This window comes from Ursus maritimus, unplaced genomic scaffold (assembly GCF_017311325.1).
Source record: "Ursus maritimus isolate PB19 unplaced genomic scaffold, ASM1731132v1 scaffold_34, whole genome shotgun sequence".
NCBI lineage: Eukaryota > Metazoa > Chordata > Mammalia > Carnivora > Ursidae > Ursus > Ursus maritimus.
This window is the reverse complement of record NW_024426008.1, coordinates 10,535,577-10,559,437: the sequence shown is the minus strand read 5'-3', so window position 1 is coordinate 10,559,437 and position 23,861 is coordinate 10,535,577. Positions and strand designations below refer to the sequence as shown.

Sequence of the window (23,861 nt, the reverse complement as noted above, 5' to 3'; positions counted from 1 at the left end):
CTCCGCTGGCCACTCGGGTCATGTGCTCATCTGCTGGAGCCAGGGTTGGCCACCCTTGAACCTGCAGACTGAGAGTGGAAGCAGGATGATTTCCTAGAGGAACAGCGGGGTATTGCTAGCTTTCCTCCGGACAGTACCCATAGGCTTCCACACAGAGCCCAAGGAAGGGCTGGGGAAGGCAGATCAGGGGTGGGACTTGTAGCATATCCAGCCAAGGTAAAGTGCTGGTAGAGCCTCGCTCATTCTGTCTTTGACCCTGTGTGTCTCCATTTACTGTCTCCCACGCTTCTGCCCAGAGCCGTTCCAGACAACTACAAGGTGATTTTTGTGCAAGGAGGTGGGTCTGGCCAGTTCAGTGCTGTCCCCTTAAACTTGATTGGCCTGAAAGCCGGAAGGTGTGCCGACTATGTGGTGACAGGATCTTGGTCCGCCAAGGCCGCAGAAGAAGCCAAGAAGTTTGGGACTGTCAATATCGTCCACTCCAAACTTGGGAGTTACACGAGTAAGTGCTGGAATCTGAATTCCACAATGACAATGAAGTGTGGACAGATCCTGCTGGGTGGGTGGTCTCTCTTCAGCTACCCCTGCCCAGAGCAACCTGCTGTTGTTTTTAATTCCTTCTTCTTGTTGGTAGTTGGTTGGATACCATTTAGATTGGATGGTCTTACTTGTTAAGACTTCTAACTGGCTGCTGCAGAAAGAATATTCATAGGTTTACTCAGCTGAAAAGCCTACAGGTGGGTTTGGCTTTAGGTATGGCTTGATCAAGGGTCCCAACAATGTCTGCAGGTCCTGGTGTCTCTCCCCATCTCTTCTATGATGGCTCCACAGTCAGGAAAGTTGCCCCTTCCCTTTTAGAAGATGCTCCTGACCTTATATTCTCCCAAGTTTCAACACCTTTGCTCAAGCATTCCCAATCACAGCCTCCCATCTCCTGTGTCCCATTTAGCCATGTGGCTGTGGGTAAAATTGGCTACACCGGAACTACATGGGCTGAGTTGGGGAGTCTGGAGCCCCAAGAAGGAACTCAGTGGACATAGGATGGATGGGTACTGGGTAATAGGAAAAATACCAAATATCCACCATACCATTCTTGAAGATTAGTTGCCTCCAATAACCATCAAAAGGATGGGATGGATCATCCTTTTATGTCATTGACGGGGATTATAATGTAATATGATGGAGAGGGTGGTTTCACTTGGGAGGACTTTGGAATCAGCCTTTCACTGCTAGAGGAGGGCTGTCATTCCTGGTCATTCCCATCTGCACAAGGAAAGAGGAATGAAAGCGCGGTGTCTCCACCTTTTCTTCTGTGATAGAAATTCCAGATCCCAGCACCTGGAACCTCAGCCCAGACGCCTCCTATGTGTATTACTGCGCCAATGAGACTGTGCACGGAGTGGAGTTTGACTTTATCCCTGACGTCAAGGGAACAGTGCTGGTTTGCGACATGTCCTCCAACTTCCTGTCCAAGCCGGTGGAGGTTTCCAAGGTAGAGTGTGAAAGGGCCTGGTGGGGGAGCCCAGTGTCTTGGATTTCGTAAGGGCATTTTACGATAGACGAGGTCAAGGAAAGGCCCAGAATGTGTTGGGCCAACAGAGACTCAGAAGCCAAGACAACTCACAATGCCTAGGCTGACAGTTGCTTGTTTATAGTGGGTTGTCAGAGTGCGTTAAGTCTTGATGTGTTCCACCCTGTGTTAATGATTGCTCACAGGGTCACACTGGACTCCTTGGGGAATTCATCTGCCTTTGAGGGTGCCTCTTAGGAAGTGTTTTGGCCAATACACTGGGAGTAGCTTGCTGACTTACGGGGCGGAATCAGATGGTCTAAGCTTGGGGGCTCTCTGAAGGAGCTCCACCTTACCTTGAGCCCGCCTCAACTCCAAGAGCATCAGCAGGACACGTAGACTTCCCAGGTGGCGCGCCAAGGCGGGCAGGGGAGCAGTGCACTCAGGTGCGTGCAGTGAGGGGGCGTGATATCTGTAAAGCTTTTAGAAATGAATGCACTACATGGTAGCCTGCCTTTTTAAAAAAAATATGGGGGTACAATAAATATAATATAAAACATAGCATTTTAACCATTTTTGAGTGTAGAGTTCAGGGGCATTAAAGTACATTAACACTGTTGTGAAACATCACCACCATCTGTCTCCAGAACTTTTTATCGTCCCAAACTGGAACTCCGCCCATGACACAGTAAGTCCTCAGCCCTCCCCCAGGCCCTGGGAGCCTCCATTCTTTGCATGGGACTACTTCAGCTACCTCATGTAAGGGGACTTGTGCAACTTTTGTCCTTTTGTGTCAAGTTCATTTCAATTAGAGTAATGTGCTTGGGGATCATCCATTGTCAGAATTTCATTCCTTTTTTTTTTTTTTTTTAAAGATTTTATTTATTTATTTAACAGAGATAGAGACAGTCAGCGAGAGAGGGAACACAGCAGGGGGAGTGGGAGAGGAAGAAGCAGGCTCCCAGTGGAGGAGCCTGACGTGGGGCTCGATCCCGTAACGCCGGGATCACGCCCTGAGCCGAAGGCAGACGCCCAACCGCTGTGCCACCCAGGCGCCCCTGAATTTCATTTCTTTTTAAGGCTGAATAATATTCCATTGTGTGGTTCTACCACATTCTGTTTATAGCCTGCTTTTTATTACCCGTTGCCATGCATTGACAATTCTCAACAATGCCAGCTGTGAAATACTGCCTAGCAGGCCAGACTGTCTTCCCGCCCCGCACCTGGGATGCCATTCGCTATTTAGAAAGGTTTCACGGGAGGAGGTGGGAGAGGGCTATGCATCTTACATGACAACATTTTCTGAAGTTCCTTTAAGCCTGTTTGCTAAAATTTCTTCTCAGGTAGCTTGTCTGTTATTTCTCGGCATCTTCTGACTGTCCTTTTGCGCAAACACGAATGCATTAAAAATTGTTTCTTTTGGGTACCGAGAACAATTAGCAACCTCATTTCATTTTATTTTTATTTATTTTTAAGATTTTATTTATTTATTTGAGAGAGCACCGGCAGGCACAAGCAGGGGGAAGGGGAGAGGCAGAGGGAGAAAGAAGCAGGCTCCCCACTGAGCAGGGAGCCCCATGCGACTCGATCCCAGGACGCAAGGATCATGACGTGAGCTGAAGGCAGAGGCTTGACCGACTGAGCCCCCCACCCCGGGTGCCCCAGCAGGCTCATTTTAATTACCGGTTTGGGTGTAGAAAGGAGGTATACAGAGCGAAGATGACATGTATAAGATCTTCATGGTGATGGGCCTGCGCTAGCCCCTTACTGGTGAGAAGGACCAGACACATAGGTAACCTGCTGGTCTCAGAACTCGGGAGGGTTGATTTGCTGTCCCAGATGGAGTTCCGGCAGGGAACGGAATGCACTTCGAGCAGCATTGGAATAGAATCCGCTCCTCGTACTTTGGAAAGAGGTGGTGAAATCGGACCACGTGTATGAAAAATGACCACGTGTATCTACAGCGTGTCTTCTGTTTCTCAGTTTGGTGTGATTTTTGCCGGTGCGCAGAAGAACGTGGGCTCTGCTGGGGTCACGGTAGTGATCATCCGCGACGATCTGCTGGGGTTCGCGCTGCGAGAGTGCCCCTCCATCCTGGATTACAAAGTGCAGGCTGGAAACAGCTCCTTGTACAACACGCCCCCGTGCTTCAGGTGAACTCTGGGGCGTGGCTTGGGGACTCAGGAGGGGGTCTCACCGGTTCCCGTCAAAGTGGAGGATGGTAGCTTTTTAAAGTAGAGCCTGTTTTCCTGAACTAGTGATCTCCTAGCTCAGACATCCTATCAGGCTTCTCTGCCCCAGCTCGCCTCTGCCTGAACCTTCTGTGTACTGTTAGATCCGTTTCTCTTGCTCTTTCTTTTGGGGGGTGGTTTTGTTTGATCTCGGTAGCCTTCGTGGTTCACCATTAACCCAAAAGCTCTCTGCAAAGGAAGTGGCAAGCTTGTGTCTCAGCCAACCTGTGAAGCTTTGGAAAAGGATTTTGAAAGGCCAGGCCTCCCCAAGTTTCTTTTCCTGCCCTGCTGGGCCTGCCCAAAGCTAGCCGCATGGCAGCAAACATGCTGGCTTGGAAGAAAACACCATTCTGGTTTTTCACCCAATCTGCAGGTAAGCTTGGCTTCCCATTAGCCAAGTCAGAAAAGGGTGTTGAAGCACATTGAGGAAGAGCAAGGCGTCCCTGCCCCCATGATCTTTTAATAGCTGGCCTCAGATATTTTGTGAAAATCTTGTGGCACCTAGGATTTAACAGTTGCCTGGGAGATTGTAGTGCTTACTGGCTGTGTGACCCCAGGCAAGTCACTTAACCTCTCTGTGCAGCAAGTTCCTCCAGGAGTAATAACGTATCCTGACGATTGGGTTGCTGTGAGGTGATACACAGATGAAGTGCACTTCGTGGTTGGTACTTGGTGATTTATAAATGGTAGTTGCTATTATTAATTATTATTATTGTTTTTTCGCTTGGTGTTAGTTCCCAGAGCCTTAGCAGGGGAGGGAAGAGACAGAGTTTATGGATTTATCTTTCAGGGCAGGTATGGTGTAGAATGGTGATGCTTCCTGCGTAGGACCCTTTTAATCCTCCCAAGCACGCTAGGGGATAGATACTCTTAATTTCCATTTTGCACGTGAAGAAGCAGAGGCCATACTTCTCGGATGTGGCACAGCTGGGATTTGAACCCGGTAGCCTGGCTTCAGAGCCTGGCGTATACACCCTGTAGCTTCCTGCTCACCACAAGGGCAGTTATCTGTGTGCATTTATTTGTGTCTGAAGGGATTCCATCTTAGGAGAATAGATCACTGTGAGAGTCTGGTTCTTCCATTCATGGATTGTTCTGTGGCCGGTGGAAGGGTGGGCTTGGGCTGGGGCAGGCAGTGGTTCCTTTGGGGTTGGGACTTTCTCAGAGCTCTCCCCCACGGGGCTGCCTATAGAAAAATCTCCCACATACTTCACTATAGGAAAGAAAGGTGTTATTTTTCAAAGTTAGAATTCCGATAGAAATTTCCGCTGGATTTCTGCACAGCGGACGGGGGCCACAGCAGCTCATTTGTGTCTCCTGCTTTCCCCAGGGATTGGGGTGTTCTGATGCTTACTCTCCTGGTCACCTATAAAGCCCACTCTGTTTCATCCTGGTTGAAAGGGTTTCTGCAATGCCTGTTAAGGGTGGGACCAGTGGGACTGAATTTCTCACTCACCTGTCCTATCTCTGGGGGTTCCAGGCAGTGAAACAACCAGTGATCACTGGCCAAGTTGGACAAGAGTACTGGGTGTGCAGTGAAGACACAGGTGCAGGGACTCTGGGGAAGGGGCCTAGGTGCCAGGGTGCACAATGACAGGAGGTGTTGGTCCCGCCTCTGGGGCCAGGGCCTGGCTCACAGTCAGCTAAGTCTTTCAGGGCGAGGCAGAGGCCACCATGGGCTCCAGGAGGAGGCAGGGAGAACATTGTCCTTGCAATGTGGCTTGAAAGCTGTTAAGTTCAGATCTTTAGATCAGAGAACCGCCCGGAGGAGCTGGGGGAGGGCACTTCCTCTGGCACCTTCTCTGGTAAGTAAGAGTTGCCGTGAAGCAAATTCTGGAAAAGGCAATGAATATGTTAAAATGCTGTTTGGGGTGAAAAGTCAGCGGTGAAAAGTCAGTTAGAAAGCAGGTCAGTCTGTCTAATAAATATGACAAAATGATAAGAGATAACAGTGTCTAGAATCAGACCTAGACACACAGAGAGGAAGGGCTCCTTGCAGTGACTCGCATGTGGGGGCACTGCCCTGCCAGCCCCTTGGGGGCATCAGCCCGTGGCCTTGACCAGTCAAGTCAGCTGGTCACCTGGGGGAGGGTGGTGTGGGGGGTGGGGGAGGGCAGACACTGCCTCCCCAGAGCTTTCCTGCCTGTGGGGGTGCTGAGCCAGAAACGGGCAGAAAAGGGGAACACCCCCCCCCCCCCGGCAGATCAGAATAATGTAAACTGAGACCATCCCAGGACGTGACTGTGAATATTGACTAGAATGGTGTAAATGTAGCAGATAAAAGAGACTGGGTTAAATGCATTCTGACCAAGACACCCCCTGGAAGTTGCTTTGCTTTCTTTTACCCTGAGAGAAGAGAAAAATAAAAGTGTGTACAATTGAGCAATTACCCTACATCTATGATTTGAAAAACTTCAGAGTTCATTCGTGGTACTTAAACATTCAAGATTAGAAAATTACAGCTTGCCCAGTGAGAATAAAGCTTCAAATTAGGGCTGGGAAGATTTGTGCCAAATCCCCTCCCCAGTCCTTGAAGGTAAGCCGATAAAGGCACCCAAAAGGCTTCCGAACTTTGTATCACACAGAAGTCCTTTAAAAGCCCCCACATTTGAGAAAAGGCCTTTATTTATTTATTTGTTTGTTTGTTTGTTTATTTATTTATTTTTCTTTTAAATTCAGAGCTGAATGACCACAGGCCCTGGGCGTTTTGTGTGAACTGGGCTGGGTAACTGGCCTTCACATAGTCGCCCGTAGCCCTGAGCGGTGAATTGGGGCGGAATAAAGGATCACGTGGTCATTCTGTTTTCGCCCTTTAGTAGTTCACACTGGACCCAATGAATGAACAGGCAAAAAGATGCCTAACTTTCCCCTCTGTCCCCACAAAACAGTTTGTATTTACTACAACTAACTGAACTTGTGAGTATGAGTTGTTTTTGCTGTCGTATGAGGTAAGTAACTAATAAGAAACAAAATAACCCCATCCATCAAGGCCACCTTTCTCAGGAGAGTAGGACTGGGGGCCTGCCCAGGGCCGTAGCCTCACTCAGCCGTGAACCCCAGGGGCCCATGTGCTTCTGCAGTTAGAGTCTTCAGAACAAACAGCCAGGGGGAGTTTTTCCAAGGACTTTCTGGTGTGCTTTTCTTTCTTTCTTTTTTTTTTTTTCTTTTTAAGATTTATTTATTTGAGAGAGAGTGAGCACGCGTTTGTGGGAGTGTGTAAGCGGGGGAGGGGCAGAGGGGAAGCAGACTCCCCTCTGAGTGTGGAGCCCCATGTGGGGCTCGATCTCCCAACCCCAAGATCATGACCTGAGCTGAAGCTAAGAGTCTGACACTTAACCGGCTGAGCCACCCAGGCCCCCCTCTGGTGTGCTTTTCTAAGGCTCCGCACACAGAGTATTTTGTATTGCTTTAAAAAATTAACATGTGTTCTTAGCAAAGGTTTCTGAAGTGAGCAGAAACTGCTGGGGTCACCGCTGTTAACTGCTGCGTGTCTTGGGCATATGCAAGTATACGGAGCCATGTGTTACGCGAGTGGAACTTCACCATATAGACCGTTCTGTGAATTTCCTTTCTCCCCAGCAGTATGCTGCGTACACTCTACCATGCCGTGTCAGCGCAAACGTCTGCCTTTTTTTCCCCTTTGAATCGCTGTATGGTATTCCGCGGAACGGATGTACTGGGATTCATTTAGTTGCTTATTAATGGGCAGGCTTGAGGTGCTGCTGTGTGTGATGCGGGTGGCGTTGTAGATGTGAGGCAGACGTCAGGCGTGTTCCATCGGCTAGTGGGGAGAATTGAGGCTGAGTTGCAGAGCTGCATAAGCACCTAGGTCCCGGTATTTTGAAGAGTTTGGATTGTGTGGGGGTAGAAGCCTGAATGAATCGTGAATTAGAAGCCACAGGGAGATCCTGCTTCCTTCCGAGGGATCCGCCTCTTGCTGAGGCTTCACAGATGAGGCCCTGGGTGCTGGCTCTGCTGAGAGCCTGCTCAGATGCCGGTAAGATCTCTGAGCGTGGCAGCCACAGAGAGGGAGTGTGTTGGTGCTGAGGACTGGCTGGGATTGAGGAGCCGCCCTGGGCCTTGCTGCAGCCTTGGATTGGAGTAGCGAGAAAGCAGCTGTGAGCTCCAGGCTCACAGAGCTATGGGGAGAAGCAGAATGTGGCCTCCGAAGAGTCCTGTCAGTGAATGGGCACCAATGGCTCTGCTTGGCTCGTGGGGCCGGGTTCATGCTTTGGGGTTAGGTGGGAATTCCAGAGCATCTCGCTGAACAGAGTGGTGGGCGGGCAGCATCCTATCTGGAACACACATCCACACGCGTGTGCTGTGAACTGGCTGCAGGCCCTGCCCTTGGCAGCTGTGTCTGTGAGGTTTGGTGCCAGCCTGGTCACCCCATGAGCAGGGGAGGTAGTGGTGGAGGGTCCTGGAGCCCCTCCTAAACCAGATGCCTTGGTTACTGTGAAAAGAGCTTGGGCTTTGGAGTCAGACCAACCAGGGTTGTAAACTTGGCTCTATTAGCCACTTAATGGGTAACATTAGCCAAATTAAGCTCCCCAAAGCTCAGTTTCCTCATCTGTAAAATGGGCTGATGGTAACTCTGACCGTGGGATTATTGTGATCAATAAAATGGAGAACAGAATAGGGTGCCTGGCCCCATAAGAGATGTTAGGAAATACTCCTGCCTCTTTCATCCTTCTCTTTGTCCCTCTGATTTCTCAGTCTTCATCCAGCCTGTAAATTACTCAGGGGCTGTTCTCTGCTCTATTCTTCCTTCCTTTTCTGCCCACTAGCTACTGTTTCTCATTCCTCAAGCTGGGGAAGCTTCTGGGAAGCCCTTTACATGGTTTTGCATGCCCATTGACTTCTGCTAACTTGGGGGTGGAAACACCTGGGTCCTTTACCTCCCAGGTTGAGACAGTGAATGAGCCAGTCAGAGCCTTGGGCTTCCCCTGGCACCGGCTTCTGGCTATTAGAGGGTTTTCCGGATCCAGTATCTCCCCCTTCAACCTGTCACAGTGGGAAGAGATCCAAGGTATTTAATAAACAAGGTAGCTCTTGTCCAGGGGTTACCATCCTGGATCTTCGCTGGGCATTGACTCCTGGAGCTCAGTTTCCACAGATTCGCATAGGAGACCTTTGTCCCAACCCTGGAGAGTGCTTAGCTGAGAGCTGACCTCAGATCCCCAGCTCAAGTGGAGCGGGTCTCTTCCCTTGGAGACCTGTGCTCCTGCCCCCATAAGCTTTCAGTGGGGTGCACACGAAGCCCTTGGCACCTTTGCAAGAGATGGCCTTTCAGAAGACCACTGGGAAACCATCCGCTGCTCAGCAACACTGTATGTGTCAAGCTAGCTTTGAGCACTTCGTAATGAAGGTGCCACTGACTGCACTTGTGTGACCCATGTGCCACGTGCTGGGCCCTTCACTAAGCACTTCACCCAGCTGTCTCCTAGTCTCTGTCCTGTAGTCCTTGCAGGTGGCAGAGCTGACATTCTGGCTCAGAAAGGAGCCCTCCCAAGCTCCATGAGCGGCCGAGGGACAGTGGCTCCTGGAAGCAGGGACACAGATCCCACCCCATCTGCTCTCTGTTTCTGATCCTTGCTTCTTTCTGCTGGAATATTGGCTTCATTTTCTCAGATGAGTCTCCCTCAGATGCTCTTACTCATGTCTCACACTGTCATCAACACACAGGTCTGCCTCTTTGTCCTCACTCCCAAGTCAGAGAGTCCGGGGGAGGGCTCTGATTGGCCCACTTAGGTCCCCGGCCCAGCTGTGAGACCAGGGGACAAGGGACCCAGCCGGATCTGCCTGTTGGGCAGCTAAAATGCCAGTTGTCCACCATAGGGTGGTAGGCCTCCCTCCTTCCAGGTGGGAAAGCCGAGGTTTGGATTCCCAAGGTGATCTTTTTAGTGGTCTTTTGAGTTAGCGGCGGCAGTGAGACTAGAGTCAGGACTGACTTAGAGCCCGTGCTCCTAGCGCCATGCCACACTGCCTCCTGCGAGGTAGAGGGCCCCATGTGACGGCTCGGGCGTAGAAAAGGTGAACACTGTGCTTCAGGTCTTCCAGCACCATAGAGTGAGTCCAAGTCATGGGCACAGAGAAATAGTAAATAAGGGAGCGAATGGTACAAAAACGGGAAGGATGGGCAGAGGGCTCTGGGAGTGTAGGAAGTGAAGGGGTTAACTGGGGGGGGGGCGGGGAGCCAGGGTCCTGAGGACGCCTGCTGCAGCGGAGAGAGGCATGTGTGTCCCGGGTGTTGTGGAGGGTTTGCACTAGGGCTGGGGCTGGACAGGTGGGGACAGGTGTGAGCTCCAGAGAGGAGTCTAATTAAACCTGTTTTCTGAATGTCTTCGCACTCTTGCAAAGTTGAACGGGATGGATCTGTTTTCTTCGTTATTTCAGCATCTACGTCATGGGCTCGGTCCTGGAGTGGATTAAGAACAACGGCGGTGCAGCAGCCATGGAGAAGCTCAGCGTCATCAAGTCGCAGATGATTTACGATATTATTGATAATTCTCAAGGATTCTATGTGTAAGTTACTGGCCTTTTATCTCACAGTTTGCCTCTTGGGAATTTTAAAATGTGTCTATGTCATGTGCCTTTGAGAAGTGGACATGTTCCCCTTTCTTGAGTTGTTGGAAGTGCGGTGAACTGGGTAGTCCTGGGTCCCGGGATTACGGGGCAGGTGAGCTCTTCCCTTCTGCGTCCCCTCACGGGGAGTCCCAGGCCGAGGGACCTGTTTCCCAGGGGGTGGTGATGTCTCTCCCACCAAAGATCTCTCCCGGGGAAATCTCAGTTTCTCCCGGGGCAGACCCCTTCTCCCACTGTCTGCTTCTTCTGGACGTCTCCTGGGAAAAAACATGCGTACTTGTTAGAAGCCGGAGACCCTTGGTATATACACCCACTCCTGGGCCCCTCAGGCAGGTCACTTACCTTTTTTTTTTTTCTAAGTTTTATTTATTTGAGAGAAAGAGAGAATCTCAAGCAGACTCCACTTTGAGCGCAGAGCCCCACGCGGGGCTCGATCCCACAACCCCAAGATCACGACCCAAGCCAAAATCAAGAGTTGGATGCTCAACCGACTGAGCCACCCAGGCACCCCTCGGTCATTTACCTTTTTAGGAAAGTTCATTGCTTCTCTTGTCATAGGACAGATGTTACCCTCCCAGGCCTGTCTTCCGTGAATGGAATTGGCCATGGTATGAGGAGACTTCTAGTTAAACTTTTTTGTGACCAAATGATTCATGAATGTGTGTGGACCACTGGGAGCGCCTGGGAGGGATACAGACAACGTATGGGTCTTGTGTGAGTCTCCTAGGACTGCTGGATCAAAGATGCGGTAACTTGGTGGCTTAAAACAACAGAGATCTATTCGCACTCCTGGAGGCGCGAGGTGCAAGGTGTCAGCAAGGCTTTGCTCCCTCCAGAGACTCTCAGGAGGAATCCATTCCTTGTCTCTTCCAGCTTCGGGTGGCTCCAGGCATTTTCTGGCCTGTGGTGTGTCACCCTGGTCTGTGGCCTCACCTAGGTTGTGTGTCTTCACTTCTGGTCATTGGATTTAGGGTCTGCCCAGATAATCCAGAACGATTTATCTCAGCTAGAGACCTGTAACTTAATGACATCTGCAAAGACCCTTTTTTCCAAATAGGTCACATCCACAAGTTCTAGGGGTTAGGACATGAATATACCTTTTGGGGGGCTACTGTCCAGTCCCCTACCATAGACCTCTCACCAGCATGCTAGGTGTGAAGCACCTTGTACACGGGGAGCTTAATAGATGATGTTTTCATTTGCGTTTCCTTGCCTTCAAGGTGGCATACAGGTGTATGAGGCTTTATGCTGTGTGCGTGTGCACACATATGAGGATGTTGGTGTCTGTACACATTTGTATGCATGTACGTAAACACATACTCATTTACCAAGCCTGGGACTTCCTCCCTGGTGACCAGTACTCTTTCGGGTTCAATGATAGCAACTGACCGATAGTAACTGGAGAATGTACACTCTTTGAGAATTCATGTGCCACATGGGATGGACAAAACAATGCTTGAAGGCTAACTTTTAATACATCCCCATGACCACCCAAGGGTGGGGGATGGGGGGTACTTTTGGAACAGATCGGATAAAGCGGCATGTTACTGCTACCTCTGCCCTTAAAATGCTTGTTGCCTGTCCCCCTGAGTTCTTGGCATGCAGTGACCCTCCAGCCACAGGCCCTGGGGGAGTTGGGTTTGGCTGGATGCCTTAGCCTTTAGGCTCCTCTCTCTCCCACGTGCAGTCTGGGGGAAGGGGTGCACACTGCTTTCTGTCTGCTCCGGTTCTGTGTGACGGAGCCAAGTGCAGACTGGGGGCTTGGTAGATGATCCAAGGAGTTCACAGCCAAGGGCTAGATAGTAGTTATAAGCTTGGAGCAGCAAGATGACATGACTTTGCCTGTAGGCTGTAGGGTTTTTTTTTAAATGAGCTTGAGGCTCGGGCATGAGTAGAGTTAGTCAGAGGAGAGCAAAAGTACTTTTAGGAATTTTTGGGAAGGCAGGGAATGGCCTCTGCAAGGGTACTGAAGGAAGAAAGTGCATTGTGTTTGGGGAGCAAAGAGTGGGTTGCCTGGAGGGGATGGTTGTGCTGGGATTAGAAGGAAGGTCTGGAAAGGTCTGAAGACATGTTTAGTCCACCTGTTCAGTCCTCTGTTCACCTGTCGGCCCCTCTGCCCATTCTCCCACGCATCTGTCCATCATCCACCCACACACCCATCCATCCGTCCATCCACCCACCCATCTACCCACGCACTTACCCATCCATCCATCGTCCACTCTCACACCCATCCATCCGTCCATCCACCCATCCATCTACCCACGCACTTACCCATCCATCCATCGTCCACTCTCACACCCATCCATCCGTCCATCCACCCACCCATCTACCCACGCACTTACCCATCCATCCATCGTCCACTCTCACACCCAGACTTCCGTCCATCCACCCACCCATCTCCCCACGCCCTTACCCATCCATCCATCGTCCACTCTCACACCCAGACTTCCGTCCATCCACCCACCCATCTCCCCACGCCCTTACCCATCCATCCATCGTCCACTCTCACACCCAGACTTCCGTCCATCCACCCACCCATCTCCCCACGCCCTTACCCATCCATCCATCGTCCACTCTCACACCCAGACTTCCGTCCATCCACCCACCCATCTCCCCACGCCCTTACCCATCCATCCATCGTCCACTCTCACACCCAGACTTCCGTCCATCCACCCACCCATCTCCCCACGCCCTTACCCATCCATCCATCGTCCACTCTCACACCCAGACTTCCGTCCATCCACCCACCCATCTCCCCACGCCCTTACCCATCCATCCATCGTCCACTCTCACACCCAGACTTCCGTCCATCCACCCACCCATCTCCCCACGCCCTTACCCATCCATCCATCGTCCACTCTCACACCCAGACTTCCGTCCATCCACCCACCCATCTCCCCACGCCCTTACCCATCCATCCATCGTCCACTCTCACACCCAGACTTCCGTCCATCCACCCACCCATCTCCCCACGCCCTTACCCATCCATCCATCGTCCACTCTCACACCCAGACTTCCGTCCATCCACCCACCCATCTCCCCACGCCCTTACCCATCCATCCATCGTCCACTCTCACACCCAGACTTCCGTCCATCCACCCACCCATCTCCCCACGCCCTTACCCATCCATCCATCGTCCACTCTCACACCCAGACTTCCGTCCATCCACCCACCCATCTCCCCACGCCCTTACCCATCCATCCATCGTCCACTCTCACACCCAGACTTCCGTCCATCCACCCACCCATCTCCCCACGCCCTTACCCATCCATCCATCGTCCACTCTCACACCCAGACTTCCGTCCATCCACCCACCCATCTCCCCACGCCCTTACCCATCCATCCATCGTCCACTCTCACACCCAGACTTCCGTCCATCCACCCACCCATCTCCCCACGCCCTTACCCATCCATCCATCGTCCACTCTCACACCCAGACTTCCGTCCATCCACCCACCCATCTCCCCACGCCCTTACCCATCCATCCATCGTCCACTCTCACACCCAGACTTCCGTCCATCCACCCACCCATCTCCCCACGCCCTTACCCATCCATCCATCGTCCACTCTCACACCCAGACTTCCGTCCATCCACCCACCCATCTCCCCACGCCCTTACCCATCCATCCATCGTCCACTCTCACACCCAGACTTCCGTCCATCCACCCACCCATCTCCCCACGCCCTTACCCATCCATCCATCGTCCACTCTCACACCCAGACTTCCGTCCATCCACCCACCCATCTCCCCACGCCCTTACCCATCCATCCATCGTCCACTCTCACACCCAGACTTCCGTCCATCCACCCACCCATCTCCCCACGCCCTTACCCATCCATCCATCGTCCACTCTCACACCCAGACTTCCGTCCATCCACCCACCCATCTCCCCACGCCCTTACCCATCCATCCATCGTCCACTCTCACACCCAGACTTCCGTCCATCCACCCACCCATCTCCCCACGCCCTTACCCATCCATCCATCGTCCACTCTCACACCCAGACTTCCGTCCATCCACCCACCCATCTCCCCACGCCCTTACCCATCCATCCATCGTCCACTCTCACACCCAGACTTCCGTCCATCCACCCACCCATCTACCCACGCACTTACCCATCCATCCATCATCCACTCTCACACCCATCCATCCGTTCATCCAGCCACCCATCTACCCACGCACTTACCCATCCATCCATCATCCACTCTCACACCCATCCATCCGTCCATCCACCCACCCATCTACCCACGCACTTACCCATCCATCCATCATCCACTCTCACACCCATCCATCCGTTCATCCATCCATCATCCACACTCACACCCATCCATCCGTCCATCCACCCACCAATCTACCCACGCACTTACCCAACCATCCATCATCCACTCTCACACCCATCCTTCCGTCCATCCAGCCATCATCCAGCCATCCAGTAAGTGTTCCTGAACACCTACTCTGGGCTAACTGTGTTCTAGGCCCTGGGCTACCCAGAAGAACAAGGTTATCTTTCCTGACTCCCAAAGAGTGCTCAGAACCTGAATGTGAGTAAAAGCACATGGCTATTGTGGAGGGGATACCAGGTATTTTTTTTTTTTTTAAGATTTTATTTATTTATTTGACAGAGAGAGACAGCCAGCGAGAGAGGGAACACAGCAGGGGGAGTGGGAGAGGAAGAAGCAGGCTCATAGCGGAAGAGCCTGATGTGGGACTCGATCCCATAACGCCGGGATCACGCCCTGAGCCGAAGGCAGACGATTAACTGCTGTGCCACCCAGGCGCCCCTCCAGATTTTCTATTAGCTTTGGCTCCCTTTATTTCTCAGATGTGTAGGCACAAAATGGAAGGACAGAAGGAATGATAAAGCCTCTGGAAAAATCCAGGAATTAGAAACAAAACAAAGTGTAGGAGGAACCCTGGGAATCCCTGGAATTCCTTTCCCCCCAAGCTTCTTAAACTCCAAGCACCCAATGTGGCATTTCCCAGAAGGCAGCCTGCTGAAGCCAACATGGCAGGCAGGTTGTCTCCTGGGGAATCCGGTCACCTTCCCACCCAAAACTTCTCATTTACTTATGCACAGCTTTGACCCAGAATTTTCATCCTCTTCAGAGTAAGCCTTTTTCTGGGAATTTCCACCCTCCCTGGGCTGCCCGCCCAGAAAGTGTCACCCCGGTGCCTGACGTTCCTGCGGGACACTGTAACTGGAGTCAGCAGGCCTTCCCTTGCTCCCTCCTCCATATTCACAGTTGGGTGCTTACTAGCTCTTCTTGTAGTCACTTGTGTTTTCAGGAAATTGTCCACTTTTCTTTCAAACTATAGAAATATGGCACCAAAATGGAGGTGAACAATTTTTTTTTTAAAGATTTTATTTATTTGAGAGAGAGAGAGAGAGCACAAGCAGGGGGAGGGGCACAGGGAGAGAGAGAAGCAGACTCCCCACTAAGCAGGGATCCCGATGTGGGACTCGATCCCAGGACCCTGGGATCTTGACCTGAGCTGAAGGCAGACACTTCACCGACTGAGCCACCCAAGTACTCCGGGAGGTGAACAATTTTACAGAGGAATACCAAGTAACCTAGAATTAGAATACTAAACACAGTTCTGGAAGGTTCCTGGGGGCTGCACCGACTCCGCCAGTGAGCCTGGCAGGGACACCGAGACTAGATGAGACAGCTGTCGAAGTCCCTGTGTTCATCCCATGGCCTAACCACCCACTTGGCACTGGTTGACCCTGACTTGAGCCCACGTGGACAGTGTAGCATTCTGGGCAGAGAACCCCCTCTTTGCCATTTATTAGAACGTGACTTTGGGCCAATGACCTAACTGCTCCAGACTTCCATATCCTCATCTGTACAATGGGCATAGTGATGGCACATACTTGTTACGACTGTCTTGAGGACAAAGTGAAAATCCATGTGAATACAGAATATGGAACAGTGGTTAAGAACACGGGCTCCAGCATGGGTTCGTTTGCATAAAGCACTAGAAGCTGTACTTGGCATCTAGGGAGCATTCCTTAAGAGTTAGTTACTGGTACTACTTTGGGTTACTCTGGAAAGCACTCAGAATGCTGAAGTTTGATATTCTAAAGATGTCCAAGTGATAGCATCCATATCCAGACCTGAGGTCACTTTTCCTGCTACCTTCCTGTGGGGACCAGACCCTAGGAGAGAGGGGAGCATGTGATGGGTCTAACAATAACGCTAACACAAAGGAAAGCAGGAAAAGCCCTAGCGGCTTAGAGATACTAACACTTTATTGTCAGCACAGCCCTGTGAAGCAGATATTAAAGCCTGTTTTCCAGAGGCACAGACAGGTTAAGGTGGCAGCTGGGAAATGGGAACGAGCCAGGCTGTGCACATGAGGAGCATTATGGGGGGCTGTTTCTAGGGTCCTTTTTAATTTTTTAAATTAAAAAAATTTTTTTAAAGATTTTATTTACCTATTTGACACAGAGAGAGAGAGTACAGCAGGGGGAGCAGCAGGCAGAGGGAGAGGAAGAAGCAGGCCTGCTGAGCAGGGAGCCTGATGCGGGGCCTGATCCCAGGACCCTGGGACCATGACCTCAGCCGAAGGCAGATGCTTAATGAACTGAGCCACCCAGGCATCCCAGGAAACTACTTTATAAGAGCTTTCTAGCAGGTCTCTCCACCTTCTGGTGTTCCCACACTCCATTCTCTCCTCTGTGTGCTGTTGTTTTTTTTCTAAAATTCACATTTCATACTGTGGACACCTGATTACTCCTCGTTGCTCAAGGACGCAGTCGAGTTCCCATCGGTGTATCTGCAGGGCCCCGCACCATCCGGGCCCTACCCCTGGCCAGGAAGCCCAACACTCCAGTTCCCGCAGTTCTTACTGGGGGTCTCCCATGCTTTTGTCGATGCAATTTTGCCAGAACTCGTCCTAACCTTGCCATATCCCTCTGAAACGTGTCAGCTTCCTCTTGGGCGGAATTCCTGTCTCGGCTCTGTGCTGCTTGCTGTTACAGACCTCTCACATGGCATGTTAATTCCCTACACAGCAGCTCACTAGATTGGGAACATTTAATCCCCTCGAATCTTTGTTGCCCTCCCTGAGCCTTCTCCCAGAGACCTTCTTGGGTGCTTTGTAAATACTTGCTGTGTGCCGACTCTTGGCTCCCATGATACCATTTGCTTTCATGATAGGATGGGTCCATTTGGGGCAGGGCTGAACTGTAAATAAGTTGTTTGATTCTTCCTCCTTTTAATTATTTTTTTCCCTTCAATTAGACGTGCTCTTCGCCATGCCACCTCTATAACTGAACCCTCCTGTGGGGAGTCCGAGGCAGCAGAAGGGTAGCCGATGAATTTTTAATTTAAATGTCAGCCATGAAACCTACCATCTCGTGAAAGGGGGAGGGTGCGCGGAATTCAGGCTCAAAGCCCATTACCAGATATTTGGTTTCCCTGCGTGCATTTCTTCTGCCCGTAGGTGTGCACTTGACTCTTTATTAACTTTAGCCGGAATTATGTATGTGCCTTACGGGAGAGCATAACTTCTCATGGGGGCTTCCTCACACTGCTTTTATTTGCTGTTTAATTTTAATGAATCACAGCCTGTAAAAGGGTAAGAATAAAACAAGGTGAGCTTGAAAATGGAGAAGGGGGTATTACATATTCTACTCTTCTTTTATTCCTGAGTAGATGTCCTCTCTTCCATTTCTCTCCTTTGATAGTCTATGGAACATAATTTTGGCTGCTTATCTTTCAAATCGGAAACAGAAGTCAAAATACTCACCTTTCCCAGATAAAAACTCACACATCATTCGTTTTTGAGAGTTTGTATAAGCCTTGTGCAAAATGCTGGGACCAAAAAGATGAATTTCTTGAATTTAACTGATACTTAGGTTGTTTTAATGTGTTCCAGACACTGTTTTATTTTTATTTTGTATTAAAAACAATTTTTTAAAAGATTTTGTTTATTCATTTGACAGAAAGAGAGAGAGAGCACAAGCAGGGCAAGCAGCAGAGGGAGAGGGAGAAGCAGGCTCCCTGCTGAGCAGGGAGCCTGACGAGGGACTTGATCCTAGGGAACCTGAGATCATGACCTGAGCCGAAGGCAGATGCTAAACCGACTGTGTCGGTCCCCTCAGACACTGTTTTAAACTGTATCAGTTACCTGTTTTTGCATCACAGAACACACAAGACAGTTGTTAAAGCAATAACCATTTTTTTTGCTCATGACTTTGGGTCAGCAGGCTGGGCTGGGTTTAGCTGGGTGGTTCTTCGGCTCCTCTCACCTGGGATGCTTATTCAGTCAGAGTCAGTGGTAATTCAGCAGCAGCCAGCGGCCCACAGTGACCTCACTCACGTGTCTGGGAGTTGTTGCTGGTGTTGCCAGGCCTCCTGTCTCCAGCAGGCTAGCTCAGGTGGCCTACATGGCAACCATGTTTTAGGAGGGCAGGCATAGAGGCTGTATTCCCCTTGAGCCTTGAGGCTTGGACTTGGAAGTTGCATAGCAACCCTGATGCTGCAGTCTCTTGGTCAAGGCAAGTCACAGGGCCAGCCAGACTTAAAAGGTGTGGAGAGGGGCGCTTGGGGTGGCTCAGTCAGTAAGCAGCTGCATTTGGCTCAGGTCATGATCTCAGGGTCCTGGGATCAGCAGGGAGTCTGCTTCTCCCTCTCCCTTTGCCCCTTGCCCCGCTCATGCTCTCTCTCTCTCTCTCTCTAAAATAAAAAAAAAAAAAAAAAATAATGGAGAACTAGACCCCACTTCATGCTGAGAGGGCTGTAGAGAATTTGTGCCCATTTAAAAGCCACGACCCCCCCCCCTCATAAATACTGGCTCACTTAATCGTCACATCAACCTTAGAAGGTAGGTTCCATTACTTTTCCCACTGTTCAGTAGATGAGGAAAGTGAGACACAACAGAGAGGTTTAGTCAGTTGCTCAAGGTCACACAGCTTGGGACAGTACAGTGTGACAAGGGCTTTGAAAGCTGTTCATTCAGCTAATGTTAGGACCAGCATGTTTTTTTCCCTCTAGCCTTGTAGAGAAAGGGTCACACACATCGCCGTGTGGTTGCCATGTACTGGAAGTTTCATAAATGTTGTGCCACTGAGCTATCATAGCCAGTCTGAAATGAAGGTATTATTTCCATTATTCAGGTGAGAAAACTGAGGCTCATGGAAATTAAGTACAAGTCATACAAGGGAATGCTAAGTCACTGTTCCATATGCAAGAGTGGTCACCTTAAGTAAAAATTATCAATGTCTTGGGGCAGATTTTTTTTTAATCTTCAATTTGTATTGACAAAATATTTAAAGCAATTTTTCTGTTGATTTGTTAATGGCTATCGCACATTTCAGAAAAGTAGCTGGAATAATCAATATGTTTTTCAGATGTCCAGTGGAGCCCAAGAATAGAAGCAAGATGAATATTCCATTTCGCATTGGCAATGCCAAAGGAGACGATGCTTTAGAAAAAAGATTTCTCGATAAAGCTCTTGAACTCAATATGATCTCCTTGAAAGGGCATAGGTGAGTATACATCCAGTCCGCAAGCTTATCGGAGAATTGGTTTAGTTTTTCTTTTCTTTCTTTTTTTTTGAGAGAGCACCCACACAAGTAGGAGTGAGGGTGGGTAGAGGGAGAGAGAGAATCTTAAGCAGGGGCGGGGCTCTGTCTCACGACCCTGAGATCATGACCTGAGCTAGAGTCAAGGGTAGGAAGCTTAACTGACTGAGCCACCCAGGTGCCCCATAGTTTTTCAAATGTGGGATGAAACCTATCTGTCCATCTATGACTCTGCCCAGCTTGGAGTAGCGGTTCTTGTAATGTTGGAAAGACCAGTTGTCATGGGGTAATCCTCCTTTTTTTCTTTTTTTTAAAGATTTATTTATTTATTTGACAGAGAAAGAGAGCGAAAGAGCACAAGCACGGGGAGCGGCAAGCAGAGGGGGAGGGAGAAAACAGGCTTNNNNCCTGCTGAGCAGGGAGCCAGATGTGGGGCTCGATCCTGGGGCTCCAGGATCATGACCTGAGCCAAAGGCAGATGCTTCACCCCCCCTTTTTTTAAACGATTTTATTATTTATTTATTTATTTGAGAGAATGCGAGCTTGAGAGTGGGGGTGGAGGGAGGGGCAGAGGGAGAGGGAGAGAGAGACTCTTCAGTGGGCTCCACACCCGGTGTAGAGCCCGACATGGGGCTTGATCTCATGACCCTGAGATCATAACTGGAGCCGATGCTCTTTGGATGGAGCCACCCAGGCACCCCTTGGATTTTATTTTCAAGTAATCTCCACACCCAACATGGAGCTTGAACTTAAACCCCCGAGATCAAGAGTCGCATGCTCTACTGACTGAGCCAGACTTACAGAACCCTTAGCACAATTGCCTGGCCGGGGGGCATGGTGGGGCCACCTCTACAGGCTTTTGTCAAAATTCCCTTTGAGAATAGCTGAAATGGCTTTTATGGCACTGAGGTTGCCATCCCATGACTGGAGAGGACAGATCACTGTCGCTGCGGCTGCCATCAGATAGTTAATCCTGCACGGTCTGTGAAACGTGTGTGTCTTCTCTGCAGGGGAGGGGAGACACCTGCCCTGCAGGGGTTGCCTGCTCCCTGCTTCCCATGGGTACCACACTGAGTTAATCCGGCTTATGTGTGAGCGCAGTGGTCCACCACTACAGTAGGGAGAATTTCCTAATGATGAGGCGTTTGAACCTGATGGCTGCCTGGGGCCTTGCAGGCGACAGGTTGGACATGATGGCCTCAGGTGCTGTGTCTCTGTCAGGAGTGGGTGACTGGAAAGAGGGTCCTCTTGATGCTAACTTAGATGCTTTTGTTCTCACTGGCTGCCTTTTTGGTCGCTCTAGGTCTGTGGGAGGCATCCGGGCCTCTCTGTATAATGCTGTCACCATTGAGGACGTTCAGAAGCTGGCGGCCTTCATGAAGAACTTTCTGGAAATGCATCAGCTGTGAACACATCTTAACCGGTGTATACTCTGCCCTTGAACAGTGTATAAAATTTAAAGTAACTTGGGAATGAGGACAGAAACTTAGCGAACGCGGTATTTTTCTCGAGTGAACGTGCTTATTATAGATCTCGTTTTTTTCAAAGAACAGCAAAACATCCACAGCTGTACGAAGCTGGTGGGACTTAATGGCCTCCACCTTAATTCTGACTTGAACTGGAAGTATTTTTTTAAAAAATCTTCCTTTAGCTTTTCTAGCGGATTCCAGCTTTGTCTTTGCTGCTACTTTTTCTAGGCTAGATCTCAGTGTTCAAACTTGCCTGTGGACTTAATTATGCAAATTGAAGTTACTTATTTCTGGAGACACACAAACACAGCATGGAGGCTGGGTGGGGACCTCTGGGTGCTGAATTTTGATCCTTTACAAAATGACAGGGTGGGGTCTCCTGGGTTCTGCATCTGTTAATTCAGGTCCACACTGCCTGCGTGGTGAGTGTTTAGGGGTTCCAGTCTAAAGGGCAAACTGGGGAATCTTTTTTTATCCTGTTATTCTCATAAAGAGATAAAAGCGACATACTGTATATTCATATAGCAAAGTCTGTTTTTAATACCAAATAGTTTCTCTCTCTATGCAGTCTGTTTCTAATAATACAGTTCTTGATGCTGCCTGTAGAGACTCGGAGAATTTGTTAGAATCCTTGACCTAACGTATTACGCGTTAACGCTTGCAACGGTTTGTCCCTCCCCTCCCTCCTGCCTTTCCAAAAAAACTGCTTCACAAGATTTAGAAGTTCCCCGATTTCCTTTTACGTTCCTTTTAGTGGGTAGGAGACAAGGTAGGATGGTTGCTTTGTTCTTTATTTTTCAGTTAGGCTGTTAAATTAAAATTCTCTGTTAAACTCCCTTCTCCTTGGTTCACTTGACAGTTCTCTTTATAGTGTTTGACCAGTGATGCTGTGAGTTCTGGAAGATCTTTACTGAAGAGTCTTTTCCCTCTTGTTTATCCATTGTCAGTATTTTCTCTTGCCGGTGTGGAAGACATGAAAGTCTTAAAACATCTAAACCCGGGTCAATAAATTTCTTTACCTGCTCTTTAGTAATGTATGTGTGTATGTTAAGTAACCTCTACACCCAGTGTGGGGCTTGAACTTAGAACCTCACGGGCTCTGCTGACTGAGCCAGCCAGGCGCCCCCACTTTACCTGCTTTTTAGACAGATTGTTCTGTTAAAAACTTTATGATGGAAAAACTCGGGTCTGAAAGTAGCATCTGATAAGGGTAATTTAGTTCCACCAAAGGCGTAAGTGTTGAGTCTCGTGCATCCATTTTTTAAAAATGATTCGGCATACAGTCGTGGCTTTCTGTTGGCTTTTGGAATGGACATGATCAAGAAACCACTTTACAATACAGCTCATGGTATAAAGGTCTATGAACTCTGTCCCACAGAGGCCAGAAACATGCCAATAGGCCTGTTCTGAGCTATCTCAGTGTTTTGTTGGATTGTGTAATAATGCTGATTTCTTATCCCAGCTCAGCATCAATTAATTGGGTTAGCTGGGTTCCCCTGGTCAGGGCTAAGCTTCCCTCATCTTAGTTCTCATCTGTAACAAGAAGGATTGAAATAACTCCCTGGTTTGTCCCAGAGATGTTTAAGAGCTTCAAACAAAGGCTCAAGACAGGGTATGAATAATAACTACAATAAAAGTTTATATAGCAAAGCCAGCCGGTCCGTGGAATCCTCCTCAGTGTTCTTATGGAAGAGTGCTCACCTTTTTCATCCTTTGCTGATGGTTGCAAGTCCCTGTGCTTTGTACCAACCCCAAGTCTCAAATTTCCACTTACGTCCATTCCCGTCGCCAGGGCCTGCTCTGATGTCCACCCTTGGTAGATTATTTCTGCAGCCTCATCTGCCCTAGCCCCTACCCTTGCATGGCCAGTTGGACTATTACATCTCCCTCATGCTCCTCCTTGATACATTAAAAACCCAGGGTTCGCAGCTTTGCAGCATCTGGCCTGGCCTTGTCTTTCTTATGTTCCTGGTTCTTGGAACGGGACATGCCTTTGCTCATGCTGTGACACGTACTCCTGGCCTGGAGTTCCTGCCTCACTTGTGCCTCCATCGGAACAATGTTCTTACAAAGGTGACCCTTTTACCCATCACACACCTGCATTCCCTACCGAGGTGTCTGCGTATCTGCTCCCCCCCTTAGAGCATCATAGAAGGAGCCATGTTTCTCCACTTCCAGCACATGGCTTCCTTGCCCTTCGGGCAGAACTGTCTGTTTAAGGAATGAGAAGTCTTATGCTGGTTGTATTGGTCTCCCTGAGTTTCACAAACTGAACCTGGAATAGAGGCAGATGTACAATCTTAACATAAATGGATTTTTTTTTTAATTTTTAAAAGCTTAGTATACAATATAATTTCATTTTCCACTAAAATGGTCAGCTAGGACTCTGGTTGAATAGGGAAGTTTAAAGTCTTGGAGGGCTCATCTTTATGAATCTGTGAAAGCTTTTGGGAAATGGTCAGCGACTGCATCCATCCAAGTACAAAGGGTAGTCACTTGTTGGGACACAGATTGCCAGAAGATGCTCATCGA

At 49.6% G+C, this 23,861-nt stretch overlaps 1 protein-coding gene across 1 annotated transcript in view; it reads left to right on the top strand.

Moving 5' to 3' along the window:
- PSAT1 (phosphoserine aminotransferase 1) overlaps window positions 1-22,358 on the top strand; it is a 30,326-nt gene extending 7,968 nt beyond the window's left edge. Inside the window, exons 4-9 of the mRNA XM_008690975.2 lie at window positions 297-502; window positions 1,320-1,492; window positions 3,494-3,663; window positions 10,138-10,266; window positions 19,687-19,824; window positions 21,164-22,358. Of these exons, the coding sequence (XP_008689197.2) occupies window positions 297-502; window positions 1,320-1,492; window positions 3,494-3,663; window positions 10,138-10,266; window positions 19,687-19,824; window positions 21,164-21,269 (922 nt within the window). The 3' untranslated portion in view covers window positions 21,270-22,358. The remainder of the gene's footprint in view (window positions 1-296; window positions 503-1,319; window positions 1,493-3,493; window positions 3,664-10,137; window positions 10,267-19,686; window positions 19,825-21,163) is intronic.
- Window positions 22,359-23,861: the final 1,503 nt, after the last annotated feature.